At 40.4% G+C, this 16,653-nt stretch overlaps 1 protein-coding gene across 1 annotated transcript in view; it reads left to right on the top strand.

Annotated features, from left to right (window-relative positions):
* Positions 1-5,255: 5,255 nt before the first annotated feature.
* Positions 5,256-16,653, top strand: part of LOC149457367 (CAAX prenyl protease 1 homolog) — a 12,788-nt gene continuing 1,390 nt past the window's right edge. The window contains exons 1-5 of the mRNA XM_089683852.1: positions 5,256-5,423; positions 5,507-5,648; positions 7,737-7,900; positions 9,918-10,028; positions 11,994-12,137. Of these exons, the coding sequence (XP_089539978.1) occupies positions 5,412-5,423; positions 5,507-5,648; positions 7,737-7,900; positions 9,918-10,028; positions 11,994-12,137 (573 nt within the window). The 5' untranslated portion in view covers positions 5,256-5,411. The remainder of the gene's footprint in view (positions 5,424-5,506; positions 5,649-7,736; positions 7,901-9,917; positions 10,029-11,993; positions 12,138-16,653) is intronic.

Genomic DNA, 16,653 nt, shown 5'->3' with positions numbered 1-16,653 from the left:
AGATCCTCTCTCCTCTCTTCCCCTTCCCCCCCCCACACCAGTCGCCACTCCTCCCCTCTTTTTAATCTAAATCCCTCGGATTCTTCTTCCCAACCACTAATTTCAGATCTTTGTAATTCAAGTCTATCACAAAAGTTTCTCAAGTCCTCTGGGAACCTCAAACGGGCTGTTATTTCATTCTTCCATCCTATTAAGCACTCCGGTACCCCCCATCTATATTGCACCTTCTGTTTTTTCATCTGTTCCAACAAAGGCCTCAGAGCTCTCCTCCTCCGGAGAGTCTCCGATGACAAGTCCGCATATATCTGGATATTCATTTCTCCATATTTTATTACTGGCTTTCCCTTAGTTTTCCTCCAGATTCTTTCCCTTTGCTGAAGTTCATAAAATTTAACCAGTATATCTCTTGGCCTGTCCTCATAGTTCCCCTGGAGTTTCCCATTTCTAGAGATTCCTTCTATATTAGTCCTTTCCATATCAGAGTTTCCCGTTTATAAAGTTCAGTATTTTGCAAACCGCCTCATCCAGTGTTTCTTCTTTTAGACTTTCCGATACCCCTCTTATCCTTATATTTCTCCTTCTTTCTCTATTCTCTTGGATTTCCGCCTTTTTATACTGCAGTTTTTCCTGGACTTTTTCCATATTAATTATCTTCTTTTCTAATTCGGAAATAATCTGGGTCTGATTATTAACTTTCTGCTCCGTTTCTTCCACTCTTAACAATATCTGCCCCAGGTCATTCCGAATATTTACCATTTCTTGCTTTATTGTTCTCTCCAATTCTTTAAACATTTCTGTCATCTTTTTTATTTGGAATTTGTAGATCTTTTTTCAACTCTGATATTTGTTGACTGATATCCAAATCCATTGACTGTCTAGGACTATTTTGCAGATTTAGATCTAATTCTCCTTTATCCTTTCTACTCTGGGGCCTTTCCAGGGTCACGTTTCCCTGGGATGTATATTTTTTAATTGTACCCGTTTGGGTCCCTTTTAGGCCCGGTTCCTTTTGCACTTTTGTTTTTCATTTCTTCTATATCTTTTATTTTTCTCTCATAGACTTGTGTTTAAGAAGAGGCAGTTAATATGATATGGAAGTCCCAGCCCTGTCCATTCACTTTTCTTTAAACTTTTGCCTGTACATTACGTTCTTCTCCTTGTTTATATTCTCTGGGGGTCCCCCCCTTTTTTCTCTCACTCTGTTTCCCCACCGACTCAAATACAGATTTTTTTGTGTGAAGCCACAGCCAGACTCACTCACCCTCCTTGCGCTTTTCTTTTCGTGAGACGGCTCCAGGCTCCCTCCTCCAGTTCTTTCAGCAGGTCAGCTCCTCTCCACCTCCTCTCAGGGGGACCCTCCAGGGCTTTCCTCCACTCTCTTCTTCTTTGGACAAGGCTGTTCTTCCCTGTCGGCGCCACGATAGGGCTCCAGGGGTAGCTGGCCGTCCAACAACTCGGTATCTCTCCTGCCCCATCGGCCTCCGGCCGGCCGGCTTCCCTGCCTCCCAGGGATGCACCGCGGCTGGTCACGTGTCCCGGCCGCGCCTCCTTGTCTCCCGGCAACCAGACCCAGCCTCTCACCGCTGCTCTCCAGCTCCCCGGCTCTCCCTCCCGCGGGCCGCTGCTCATCCAAGGAAGCCCGCCAGGCCGAGGTAAGTCTCAGCCTTCTGGAGCTCCATACATCTGGGGGGATTTGAGGCCAAAGGGGGTCGGTCAGAGGAGACTCGTGCTAGAGCTCCTACCACGAGCTCTCCGCCGCCGCCCCAACAGGTAATTCTAGTTAAAGAATGATAGGGCTTTAAAAGAGAAGTCCCCATTTTGCAAAAGGAAAAAAAAATGATTTACCTGTAGCAGTTGCTGTTTTTTTCCATAGGGTCTTGGAAAGCATTGTAGCCGTGATTAATTGATTGGGGGTGCAATGATCTGGTTCCTGCACACCTTCTTCATCTGCCTGATCATACCGACATACAGATCTTCAGTTACAGGGCTAGAGGTAGTGTCAGTGGGCTACAGTGGGGTGCTACAAGTGCAGTGATATCATCACAATTGTACTCTGAGAACTGTATCCCTTTGCCACAGTGGCAGACAGAACTCATTGTTTTTTTCATTCCTGTGAAGGAATGATGTGGTTGTGAAGACTGGGTCAAGCACAGCCATGTATATTTCAAATTTTCCAGGTGCCAGCAGGGAGATGAACCCCTGGCTTCTAAGAGGAAAGAATTGATGGTTGGTGGCTGTGCAGACTCTTTAAATATGAGTGTAACGTGAAACATGCTCAGAAAAGTAGATTTAGACTTTGACAAGCTGTTAATTAATGGAGTATACTCATAAAGCCTTAGTTAACTTTGTGTATTTTTATATTAATCTCTATTATTTAATTTTGTCTTTGATGCTATATCTGTACATTTTTAACAGCTTGGATAAATACCAGTGCTCCTATAAAGATAATTGTTTGAGAGGGCTTGGATTCTTTATCTACACAACTGGGTATATATTTGGGATTATTTTACCTAGTATATACAGTATTACTCTACCCATGAGTCGGTTATCTGCTCTCCTGTAGTATGAGGAGGATCATGTAAACATAGCCCTGGTCTGGACAGACACCTGAGCTGAGAAGACTGAGGATGAGCAACACCATGCTTAATGATGGGTGAGAGCCTGTCATTTTGATCTTGTTCCACTCCGGTGTTAGCTCTTAATTGGTGAGAATGTGTTAGGTGTCAAGGATGGGGATGTATGTATTTTTATGTGTCATACGTTTTTACCATACTTCTCTCCAAAATTATTGCCACAGGTTGATTGGCAGTGCCAAACAGTTCCCTTTTTCTGTGGAATTATGCTGTTGCTACAGTTAAAGTAATGCATGTTCACTTTCCTACCATCATCCGTGTCCTCCATACATTTACTCTTCTATAATATTGAGGCTGATTTATTAAATCTATTCCATTGTAGTAATTTGATTTCCAGTTGTTGTTTTCCTAATGTATTTTTTTTAATTTTATAAATCTGTTCTGATTTTCAGCAGGTATTATTGCATACAGACTACCTGTGCATGTGTTTAATGTGTATTCTTGTAAAAACATTTGAAACCTTGAGATATATACCCAACTTGATCAGTAATTTAATTTTCCATCTTGGCATTGCTGTGGAGTGTCAGTCTGTTCTATTTCCTTTTTGTACGTTCTGATTTGAGCTGATGATCTGAAAACCCCTGCTTGGAGATCTATTACCAAACACTGCCACTGCAGCCTTGGTTAAAGAAAAGTGAACATTGTATTTTAACTTCCAGTGAAGTTTAAATATGACCTAGAAATTTGAAATTTGAATGTGATAAAAGCTTATAATGTTGGGGAATCCATTCTCACTACAGTATTGAGCGATAGCACACCATTTATGTCTGCTGTGCTGCTATTACCACCTAGAACCACCGGGCCGCAGCCTGCTGTGCCCTGGCTTTGTTTGCTTTGACAGCTAGACTCTAGCTGTTAGAGCAGAAAGGGTCTCTGGTTTGGTAGGAGCGTACTGTCCCACACTCCCACCAGCTCCTGGAGATGGGAGTCCAACTGCTAGGAATCATGGTGGGGCCTAGAGTGAGGCTTGACTAATAGCTTGAGTTTTGCTTACTGGCTTTGCTTTCGGAGGGATAACAGCTTGGTAACATGGGGTACTCATGACAAGTGTGTACCTATAGTTTATCTCACACACACCCCTGCAGTTGTGTGCTTTTTTATTTTTCAAATTAAAGGATAAGTTCACCTTTTAGAAAAAAAATAAATGCACATTTTATTTATTTTGTTTTTTTCTTTCGTCTGCAGGAGCGTGTAAACCACTGCACCAGCGATCAGCAGATTGCTGATGCCATACAGATCTCCTGGATATCTGTCAGTATATCTGTTTGCCTGTACAGGATGTACAAGCAAGCAGATATACTGACAGGAAGGAAGAATAAACTACCAAGGTGCATCACAGTGCTGTGGTAGCTCATTGAAGACTACGAGCTGACAGCCACCAGTGCTATCGGGAATTGTATTCTCTCATTCAAGATGACTGTGAATAAGTGATGTGGCTGTGTGGGTGGAGCCCCGCACAGCCACGTGTGTGTTTTTTTTTTTTTTTTTTCTTTCCAAATTTGACAGCGTAGGGGGAGAAGATCCCCCGCTAGCTGTCAAAGCTGGGATTGGGGGGGGGGGGGGGCAGGGGCTGGTCTGATTTGTAAGGTGTTACACCCTGAATATGGGTGTAAGGTGTTACTAAAGGTGAACTTATCCTTTTTAAATGGATCAGCCCTATAGCTTATGTTTTAATAAGTTTGGGTTTTTTTTAATTTTTTTTATTTTTCATTTGCTATGGATTGCATAGACGTGTGTTAGTGGCTCAGCAAAAGGTTGAGCTCTGTCTACCTGTTGATCCGGTCCATTTTGGGGCATAGAATTTACTGAGCCCTGGTTTCCCTAAGGTTGAGAACCCTTGCTCTTAGGCAATGCACCCGATTTTTGTGCTGCCATGTGTGGCGTTAGTAAACATTCTATATGTCTAATTTTCATTCCATTGTAGTGCTTTGGCAAGCAATTTAATTTGAATGGGCTGCCTTAACAGTAATGCACAGTGTGTGACCTATTGCATTTATTGCAATAGACGGCCTTGGTGTCGATGGATCTTTAGAAAAGATTAAACGGCACAAGCTTTAGGTGGTACACTCAGCGAGCTGCATTTGGGGTGCTTGTGGTAGATTTAGAACTCAGATTAGGGCAGTCTGAGTACATTTTTCTAATTTTAACATAGTTGCTGTGTTTACCAGTTAGCATTGCTTTTTTGCAGAATTACTGCTTTATAAAATGTGGCCATGCAGGATGTATAGGGAATCTGGCTTAATTATATAATTCTCTTGTTTAAAGTTGGCCTCCGTATTGGTAGCTTCAAAATTAGGAAGCTGACTTCCATCTCCTTTAATACCCACTGACAAGTTTGTAATAGCTGTGGTTGCTCCCAGTAATTCTGTACTGCCAGGTGCACATATTGATGCACTGCTTGTGATTTATTGCTACACACATTCACCAGGGAGACCTAACATTCTGTAAAACCTGAAGATCTCGCATACTAAAATAAATGCAAGATGTAAAGTACTGTACATGAGGAAAAAAGTGCTTTTACTCTGTGTACTCATGGGAATTTTATGTTTTATTCTAGAATTTCAGGCCAATAACAAACCTTTTTAACCACAACCCTATATCAGTGTTTTATTCGATCTGTGTGTTTTGTATATTCAGACCCTTGGATTCTTCTTCAAGGATGCCTTAAAGAAATTCTTGGTCACTCAGTGCATTCTTCTCCCAGTTACATCTCTCTTGCTTTATATAATCAAGATTGGTGGTGACTACTTCTTTGTCTATGCATGGCTCTTCACTCTGATGGTGTCTCTGGTAAGAATATATCTGTACTTGCATCCTGTTTTTATATAAAACTTGCACATCAAGATACCAATATTTATTTCCTTTAATTTTAGGTACTTGTGACAATATATGCAGATTATATTGCACCTTTATTTGATAAATTCACCCCACTTCCTGAAGGAGAGCTAAAGGATGCTATTGAAACAATGGCAAAAAGTATTTCCTTCCCACTGACCAAAGTTTATGTTGTTGAAGGTAAGAGGCACCTTACGAAAGAAAATGTAATAGCACTGCTGGATTGTAACATGGGTGTACTAGAGATTATATTCTCTTCCAACTGATTGGCATTTGGGCAGAAAAACATAAAAATATCCTTTTTATCGCCACTTTAGACAACAAGTAATGATCTTTTTGGAGGCATGATTTTGGGGGAAAGAAACCTCCAGTCACATATTGTAGCCCAAATTTATTTTATTTTTAATGGCCGTTCACAGCCCAGGTCAGTGCTAACTGGATGGCCTGATGTGAAGGTGGGGCTATGTAGAATACTTTGTTACAGATTTTACTGCTTCTCTTAGGCCTTCTCACACCTAATGCAGTTTGCTTTTTGCCTTTGTTTTTCAGTGCTTTTTCAGTTCATTTTGCGTATTTCTACACGGTTTTGATGCGTTTGACATGTTTTTACAACGTTTTGCATTTTGTCCTGTGTGGGGTTTTTTTTTTTTGTTTTTGTTTTTTTTTTGCTGGGCAGAATAAGAATGCAAAATGCGACAAAAACACACTACCATGCATTTCAGCAGCTTCCCTGACCCTTTCCAAAAACGCAGCCACTCAATAAAGCATAGATGTGAACATGTTCCATAGGAAACCACTTAAAACTAAACGCATTTGTGAGAACATAGCCTTAGACTGGATCAAAGGAAACCATCTATTCACAAAGTACAGTGTAACTGTGTGAGGAGGCACATTATCATGTTGGTAAGCATCTGTTTGTAAACGGAGATACCTGCCTAGCTTTGGAACATGCTAGCAGCCAGATTTGCCATTTCTAAAACTAACACCATTAAAGGAAGCCTGTATTGACTAAATATAAATGCTTTAATTTAGAAATGAGAGACTACCAATCTAATCCAATGGCTTCATCGCCTTATGGAGACCCTAAACGAGTATGCAGATTTGTAGTTTTGACTTCATGCTGTATCTAGAGCTGCATGCCTGTTTCTTGTTTGTGGAGCCATTGGATGTACCTGGCAGTTGGCAAAAATGCTGGCCTGTAGTATTCCACCAGCTAGTTTGAAACTGTAGCATAGCTGCATACAATGTAGTATTTCATGGAGGACACCATTTCAACTACATATATGCAGATAATAGGTTTCCCACTAAGGAAACTGGGTCCACTTCTGTACACTCTCACCCCACAGCATTTGCCAAATAAATTTTGTGTGTGTATCAAAAAGCGCTTTATTAAAAGAGGTAGGCAAACATAATACACAGAGGAGCAATACAAATAACTCCATAACATAACTGATTCCTAATGACAAAAAGATTTGTTTACACAGTTAGCAAAATCCTGAGGCAATGCTATACATGAAAATAAAAAAGTATATAGATTATGAATCTTCAGATTTATCAATATTGCAAAAAAAATAACTTAAATAAAAATATACATACATACATACATACATACATACATTTTATTTTTCCTCCATAGGATAAGGTAAGATTAATGGCAGCTCTCCACTGCCGAATTGTTGGAGGCGAGGCCCTAAGCCAAACCCTTGCTATCAACAGTCTGGCAACAACAGGTGTTTGTTGACGAAAAACATGCAAACGTTTATCGCCGTCCTTATTGGGGATAAGTCCCAGGAGACATTGTTTGTTTTTTGGCATAGGGTTAATGGGGAGCCCATGCGGTCTTGTAGGAACCAGACCACCTGTGACCAATAACCTTGAGTAATCGGGTAAGACCAGATTAGATGATGAAAAGAACCTCCTAGGGTCACCACATCCTAGGACAGGAAGGGTCATATTGAGGCCTATACTTGGCTAACTGGGGGGATGTCAGGCATTCTCTATGTAGAATTTTATATAGGTGTGTAAGGCGGTCAAAGTTTTGGGGAGACCAATTTACTAGACGTTAAGATTTCTGCCCATTCTTCGTCCTCCAGCTCCCTTACATTTTCCACTCATTTGGTTTTTAGTTGATTAGCTAGATCAACAGCCATTGGCCGAAGAAGAGAATTATAAAAGGTGGCTGTTTGTGGTGTCTTAACTCTAGCCTCGTGATATATAGGTATGTAGATAAAGATTCTATTATTTTGTTGATACATTTGTGTTCTCTAGGCTCAAAGCGGTCCTCTCACAGCAATGCATATTTTTATGGATTCTTTAAAAACAAGAGGATTGTTTTATTTGACACTCTCCTGGAGGACTACTCACCACTAAATAAAGACGATACAGAAGAGACCTCAGAAAATGAAACTGCTGAAGTGAAGTTGAAAGCCAAGGTGAGTTAAAAGTGAAAATTCCTTAATTAGGGTTGCACAGCTGAAATGCTGAGGGCTGTTTACTGGGACAGGAATATTCCGTCATGGGACTCATGATTAGTTGCATACCAAGTTGTTTTTGGCTGTTTGTTACAACTGAAAGATTGATAGCCCCGGAGTCATGTAGGCTTACTTTTATATTCTCTTTAAAAAAAAAAAAAAAAGTAACTATAAACGAGTTCTTCAGCTTGTGATAAGTGGTCCCTTTTTAGATTTTAACACCCATCTCAGTCCAAAAATGTCAACTCCTGATATATGTATTTTTAGGTCAGTGACGCATTCTTGAAGCTGTTGGCTGACCATGACAGCAAGTCGAATAGCAATGGCAACCTGTATTTTCTGTATCATTCAATGAGGGAGGCTGTGTTGCCTTTTGGGGTATAAACCATGTCAGAGGGAGGTGGACACTAAGGAAGTTGCAGCTTTCAATGTAAAATATAGCCTTTGCATGACACAGAGGAATTTACTAAAATGGAAGCAAACAGAATGTGGAACAGCTGTGCGTAGTAACCAGCAAAAGTCTAGGTTCAGCTTTTTCAGTTAAGCTTTAACCTGTTCCCAACTGGCCGATAGCAGATTGATGGCCGAGCGGGACTCGTGTCAATCCTGGTCGGCGTCATGACGTCCTTCCTGGATTGTGCGTGCCTGCGACGCCGCACTGTTGCGAGATCTGTCACTGGCTGTGTACCTCGGACACGACCAATGACAGATCTGTGTACCGGCCCATGGTCAGTACCATGTGATCTGCTGTGATCATTCACAGCAGGTCGCATAATTGTAAAAAATGGATGGCTTCCTTTCATGCCATCCATTGTATAAAATTGTCACTAGCTGTGATTGATCACATATACAGACTGGGCCAATCACAGCCCATCTGTGTCATGTGACTAGCTATAGCCGATCACAGCTAATCACAACACAAAAAAAAACCCTGAATTAATCGATTTAATTTTAGTTAAATGCTTGCTTATAGCAAAGAAATTCTTTGCTATAAGCAATCATAATGTGTGTGTATTAAAAAAAACAAAACAAACAAACAAACTGATCACTTCCCCAGTAGTATGTATGTAGCATGTTACATTCTCACATTCAAAGTGTTAGAGCACTGAAAGCTGAAAATAGACCTGGGCAGGACGGGGGTAAAAGTGCCTGGTATTGAAGTGGTAAAAAATGGAAGGTGGCTGGTTCCCATGCACAGCTGCTCCATATTCTGTCTGCTCCAACCTTGGTAAAGTCCGTTCATAAAATAGGGACATTTTTTAGCCTACTAATTAATCCCTAAACAAATTATTTATATATATATATATATATATATATATATATATATATATATATATATATATATATATATATATATATATATATATATATATATATATATATATACTGGGTTTTATGCAGTTACAAGAAACAGCGGGGAGGGAGAGGGTATAATCCTAAGAGGAAGGTTGTACAACAAAGAATGAGAGGGGGAAAAACATCTGTAGTGACCAGGACTTTTTTGTTCTTTTTGCAAAAGAAATAAAATATTCTGACACTTCCTTGGAGTAAGAACCTGTAGGCTTCAAATTCTTTTCCACCTTCTCACAAAATTCTACTTTTGTATGATGAGGCTCCGGTGGGCCATTTAGAAAGGAAGAGAAATTCAGGGCCTTTTAGAAGGCAATTTATATTACAAATATTAGGGAATTGGGTTACTGGACAGGTAGGTGTGGAAGATCCATTCTAAATCGAAATTAAACTAGTTAACAGGTAGACTGTCTGCTAAGCAAGTTTTTGAATGTGAACATTTTAATCTTTGGTTCATTGACAGAATGGTTTGACTAACAGTGTAAGTATTCTAAAGGCTTATTTTATGTCTGGGAGGAATTCTCTACTGGTAGTCTTTTGAACGTTTTTTTAAGGAGTACAGTGCTCTAGCGTATCTTCAATTATTAACCAGTGATTTATCACAATTTGAATTTGTTTCCAAATCTAGAACGCTAATAAGAAGCAAGGCTGCAACAATCCTGAAGTTTTGGCTGTTCTGGGACATGAGTTGGGCCACTGGAAGTTGGGCCACACAGTAAAGAACATAGTCATTAGTCAGGTGAATATACATTTACAGTATTTTGTGTTCAAGAGAATGTAGGTTCATAGGCTACTGTAAAATTTTTGGTTATTGTAAATTTACTGATAGTAAAACCATATGTGACTTTTCTATTTTCATTTTCTTGCTCTTTTTGTTGTGTGGTGTTTGTATTTCAAGTAGTTATCTGTATATCATGATGTCCTTGGTTTTCTTTTATATACAGTTGCTCTTGTAATTTGGCTTTATATCTGCAGTTATTAAGTGTTATTTGCAGGCACTCTGAACAGAGATGGGGGGCAGAACTAAGGTACATTTTAGTGTGCTGTGAACCGAAGTAGACAGAACAGCCTGTAAATTAGGGCTAGGCCATTGAGAGGTGCAGATCTAACTGAACAACATAAGAGAAATCAAAGCTCACTGGGCACAGGCTTCTGTTAACCTAGCAAGGCATTCAGGAGTTTTGGTGTGCTTTCGGAAAGCGCACCAAACCCGCAGGACATAATAGACCAAACCCGCAGGACATAATAGACGTCTGTTGCTAAATTACAGCTAACCCACAGGAAAGCTGCAGGTGCACTGGGCTGCACCCATAGCGCATCACTGTGAAAACTGCCTAATAATTGTTAGCCATGTTTATAAATGCGATTTTGCCCATATAGCTTCTATTGTGCATCTGTATGGGCCCAATAGCATAAAAATTATTTTGTGCCCAGAAAACTGCTGTTCATCTATATGACCACAACAGCATTTTTAAGGGCACAATATCCGTTTATATGAGCATAATAGCAGCTTTATGGACACAATAGCATATAGATGCTATTGTGCCCATAAAAATGCTATTGTGTCCAGTATCCTTAAGCCCAGTGACACGGACCTTGCATGCAGTGCTGCTTCATGCTGCGGATCCTGCAGCTTCCAGGAATAAGAGGCTGGGTGCTTTTGGTATCACTCTGCCTTACATTCTTGCCGGAACTTTAGAAGAGGCATCAGCTTATGTGGCTCGCTGATTCCTCAGCTGAACTTCTCCGGCCGCAGCTCTGCTCCCTTTGCAGCTGGCACTACATGCCTTGGAGTAGTTCCTATGCCTGCACCTTTATCCATGGCATGTCACAACAGGTCAGCAAGCCCAGGCAATCTACCAATGTGTTTTTATTAATGGGTTTGTAAATCATTCATTTGATAGACTGTTTTGTTTTTCTTTAAATGAATACAAGTAATTCTCTGATTTTGGATGAGGTGGAAATCACGGCGTCACTGCCTGCCTCTCCACATCGTCCAGTCAATGAACACCTTGTATTCATTGAAAAAAATGCCAGGTGGCCTGTAAACGGCAGACGTGCCAAGCAAGCAACGACTACGGTGACTTGCAGCTTCCATGGGGATCACTTGGATATGAGCGACGCATACCTGGGGCCAATGTGGCTATGGAATAAAATTCAAACCCAACTTCATCTTAAAAGTAGCCCTGTTACTACTGAAAAATAAATACTCGTCTCTTCATCTTCTAGGGGGTGGTAAATCTTTGTTCTCAGATGCAGATTCCACTAATATCTGACACTTTCAGGTGTGTCAAATACCCGCTCTCCCATTACACTATATGGCTTCTTCTGCCAGATGTTACATGACCAGCAGATGCCATATTGACATAGCAGCCAGTGAGAGGAAATGGTACAGTTTAATTTTATTTATTTTACATGCTACTTGTAGTTTACACAGTAATTGAAGCATGACTGATACTAACCTTTCCCCACACTGTGGAAAAAAAAATTTAAATAATTGAGCTTTAATGATGTGGTTATGGATCCTAAAATATTGACCGCTTAACCTAAATTGATCTGGAATCTAGAATTCAACAGCACCTCAACATGATTTCTAACTGTTAAAGCATTTGTGTTTTTTGTTTTTTTATTATTAATAATTTATATACTGCATAGTTATATATTCAAAATGTTTGAATATTGCTTTCTTTTTCTCATCTGTCAGATGAATTCGTTTCTCTGTTTTTCTTTATTTGCTGTGCTAAGTGGTCGGAAAGAACTTTTCGCTGCATTCGGATTCCACACAGCACAACCCACTCTCATAGGCCTGATGATCATATTTCAGTTCATCTTTTCTCCATACAATGAGGTATTGCAGAAAGCTCAGCAATAAAAATTTAACAATTAGCACTAACTTTTATTTATTTTTTTTTAATTGCATCAGTGTATATTAATTTGAAAGGAACTACTGCACAAATTTGAATGCTATCTTTTTACTGTGGGATTATTTGGTTGGTGGGCAGTTCTTTAAATTTTAATATTGCAATGTAGAGTTAGCTGTCTTCTAAATATGAATAGCCTACATAGAAATTAAAGGCAATGTGTATGGTTTCCAGATAAATTCCTTATCTCACCCCCTCAGAAGGAAGCATGAGAAGTGTTTGAAGCAGTATTAAACCAAAAAGAAAACCTTTTATTAGATTGCAGCTTACCAATTTACAGATGTGATGGCTCCATTAGCTTTTTGTTTTGTGCTTTCTTCTATTTTCATCTGGTGATCCAACCTGCAAGTATGTTTTTCAGAAGCTCAAGCTCTCCAGCAGAATGCATAAGTTAACATGGATGAGACAATCCATTTACCACTGGCAGGGGTCACTAAAATAATCAGCTTTAATTTTAATGTAAAGCCTTTATCCCAAAAGAGAAACTCTTGCTGTAACTGATTCTAAAGCATGAGCTGGAGTTTGGCTTTAAATTGTTGTATTCAAATCTGCTAATACATTTAACACTCCCCTCCCCCAACACTAACAATGCTGTTTGCTGTGCCACCTGTCTCATTCATCCAGAGTGGTGTTTCAGTAAAACAAGAGGTGAATTACTAGCCAGATTGCCAGGTAAAAACTAGAAAGACCGAAAACTGATGCAGCCACAACATCTGATTGGTAAGCTGCAACAGAATACATTTTGTTGCTGCTCTTTCAATGCCCAGTCGACAGTCTTTATTTAAATAACCCCCCTTGCCTTTTACAGAGTGCAAAATCTGGTGCAGCTCTGCATGTAAACCAAACGGCTTCCAGGTTTTATTTCCAAAGTTGAATTGAACACTCTGAAGTTAGAATCTGGTGCAGCTGTGCACGATGGCCAATCAGCTTCTGAGTGCTCCAGTTTTAGTAAATCTACCCCAGTGACTTTATTGTAGTAATTTCTTCATTTTCTTAAAAATTGGAGTCGCCCTATTGGCTGTGCTATCCTGCAAAGTTGTGTTTTAATCACATAATTTACCAGTTCTCCGCTGCCCTATAGTAGAACTACCGCTGCAGGGCTGCGCAATATCGTGTGTGTGTGTCTCAAAATATTAGAATATTGTGCAAAAGTTCATTTTATTTCAGTAATGCAACTTAAAAGGTAAAACTAATATATGAGATAGACTCATTACATGCAAAGCAAGATAGTTCAAGCCGTGATTTGTCATAATTGTGGTGATTTATGGCTTATAGCTCATGAAAACCCCAAATCCACAATCTCAGAAAATTAGAATATTGTGAAAAGGTACAATATTCTCGGCTCAAAGTGTCCCACTCTAATCCGCTAATTAAGCCATAACACCTGCAAAGGGTTCCTGAGCCTTTAAATGGTCTCTCAGTCTGGTTCAGTAGGAATCACAATCATGGGAAAGACTGCTGACCTGACAGTTGTGCAGAAAACCATCACTGACACCCTCCATAGGGAGGGAAAGCCTCTAAAGGTAATTGCAAAAAACGTTGGATGTTCCCAAAGTGCTGTATCAAAGCACATTAATAGAAAGTTATGTGGAAAGGAAAAGTGTGGAAGAAAAAGGTGCACAAGCAGCAGGGATGACCGCAGCCTGGACAGGATTGTCAGGAAAAGGCCATTCAAAAGTGTTGGACTTTCACAAAGAGTGGACTGAGGCTGGAGTCAGTGCATCAAGAGCCACCACACACAGACGGATCCTGGACATGGGCTTCAAATGTCGTATTCCTCTTGTCAAGCCGCTGCTGAACAACAAACAACGTCAGAAGCATCTTACCTGGGCTAAAGAAAAACAGACCTGGATTGTTGCTCAGTGGTCCAAAGTCCTCTTTTCTGATAAGAGCAACTTTTGCATCTCATTTGAAAACCAAGGACCCAGAGTATGGAGGAAGAATGGAGAGGCGCACACACTGCAAGATGCTTGAAGTCAAGTGTGAAGTTTCCACAGTCTGTGTTGATTTGGGAAGCCATGTCATCTGCTGGTGTTGGTCCACTGTGCTTCATTAAGTCCAGGGTCAACGCAGCCATCTACCAGGAGATTTTGGAGCACTTCATGCTTCCTTCCGCAGACGAGCTTTATGGGGATAACAATCCAGGTCTGTTTTTCTTTAGCCCAGGTAAGATGCTTCTGACGTTGTTTGTTGTTCAGCAGCGGCTTGACAAGAGGAATACGACATTTGAAGCCCATGTCCAGGATCTGTCTGTGTGTGGTGGCTCTTGATGCACTGACTCCAGCCTCAGTCCACTCTTTGTGAAAGTCCAACACTTTTGAATGGCCTTTTCCTGACAATCCTGTCCAGGCTGCGGTCATCCCTGCTGCTTGTGCACCTTTTTCTTCCACACTTTTCCTTTCCACATAACTTTCTATTAATGTGCTTTGATACAGCACTTTGGGAACATCCAACGTTTTTTGCAATTACCTTTAGAGGCTTTCCCTCCCTATGGAGGGTGTCAGTGATGGTTTTCTGCACAACTGTCAGGTCAGCAGTCTTTCCCATGATTGTGATTCCTACTGAACCAGACTGAGGGACCATTTAAAGTCTCAGGAACCCTTTGCAGGTGTTATGGCTTAATTAGCGGATTAGAGTGGGACACTTTGAGCCGAGAATATTGCACCTTTTCACAATATTCTAATTTTCTGAGATTGTGGATTTGGGGCTTTCATGAGCTATAAGCCATAAATCACCACAATTATGACAAATCACGGCTTGAACTATCTTGCTTTGCATGTAATGAGTCTATCTCATATATTAGTTTTACCTTTTAAGTTGCATTACTGAAATAAATGAACTTTTGCACGATAATCTAATTTTTTGCGTTTTCACCGGTAATATATATTTGGACACAGGCACAATTTTAGGTGTTTTCAGGTATTTACCAAAACATATTCAAGCTATAGTTCTATAATGGATATGAGTTGAAAGTGTGCGCACACTCAGGTTTAATTTGAGGGTATGTACATCCAAATTGGAGGAAGGGTTTAGGAATTACAGCTCTTAAGAGAAGCCATCCCCCCTTTTTCAAGGGACCAAAAGTAATTGGACAGTTGAATCAAAAGCTGGCCAGGTGTGGGCTACTCCTACGTTACTACTTCATCAATTAAGCAGGTAAAAGGTCTGGAGTCCATTCTAAGTGTGGTATTTGCATTTGGAATCTATTGCTGTGAACCTACATCATGCGTTCAAAGGAGCTGTCCATGCAAGTGAAACAGGCCATTGTAAGCCTGCAAAAATTAAACAAATCTATCAGAGATATCAGCAACATTAGGAGTGGCCAAATCAACAGTTTGGTACATTCTGAGGAAAGAAGAACGCACTGGTGAGATCAGCAACATAAAAAGGCATGGAAGTTCACAGAAGACAACCGTGGTGGATGATTGCAGGAACCTCTCTATGGTAAAGAAAAACCCATTCACAACATCCAGACAATTGAAGGACACTCTCCAAGAAGTGGGCGTATCATTGTTGAAGTCTACAGAGGGTTCACCTCAAGGTGCAAACCATTCATAAGCCTGAAGAATAGAAAAGCCAGATTAGACAAAAAAAAAAAGCTCGACCAGTTCTGGAAAAGCATTCTTTGGATGGATGAAACTAAGATTAATCTGTACCAGAATGTCGGGAAGAAAAAAATTTGGAGAAGGGTTGGAACAGCTCATGATCCAAAGCACACAACATCATCTGTAAAAACATGGAAGCAGTGTGATGGCATGGGCATGCATGGCTTCCAGTGGCACTGGGTCATTGGTGTTTATTGATGATGTGACCGAAGACAGCATCTCTAAACTCTGCAGAATTCCTCCGGCTGCTTCTGTGAGCCCAGATTCAGCCAAATGCAGCAAAGTTGATTGGACTGTGCTTCACAGTACAGATGGACAATGATCCAAAACCCACTGCAAAAGCAACCCAGGAGCTTTTGAAGGAAAAGTGGAATATTCTGCAATGGCCAAGTCAATCACCTGATCTCAACCCAAGTGAGCATGCATTTCACTTGCTGAAGGCAAAACTAAAGGCATAAAGACCCACAAAGAAAGAATAAGGGAAGACTGCTGCAGTTAGAGCCTGGCAAAGCATCAGGAGAAAACCCAGTCTTTGGAACCCATGGACATTACCAGACTTCAGGCAGTCATTGCCAGTAAAGGATTCTCAACAAAATGGTCAAATGAATATAATCATAAATAAAATATTAATTTTTAATTATTACATTTGAGCGCCTGAAAATGGAGGGACTGTGTATAAAAATGGTTGCAGTTCCTCAAATTTGTACTTGATATTTATGTTCAACCCCTTGAATTAAAGCTGAAAGTCTGCACTTCCAATTAATTTGGATTGTTTTGTTCTAATTTATTCTGGGGGCATACTGAGCAAAAGTATGAAAATTGTGCCTGTGTCCAAATG

This window comes from Staurois parvus, unplaced genomic scaffold, assembly GCF_062004578.1.
Source record: "Staurois parvus isolate SC_StPar_1 unplaced genomic scaffold, SC_StPar_1.0 ptg000324l, whole genome shotgun sequence".
Classification (NCBI taxonomy): domain Eukaryota; kingdom Metazoa; phylum Chordata; class Amphibia; order Anura; family Ranidae; genus Staurois; species Staurois parvus.
Note: the sequence above shows the minus strand (reverse complement) of the source record. Positions and strands in the feature narration are given on the sequence as shown.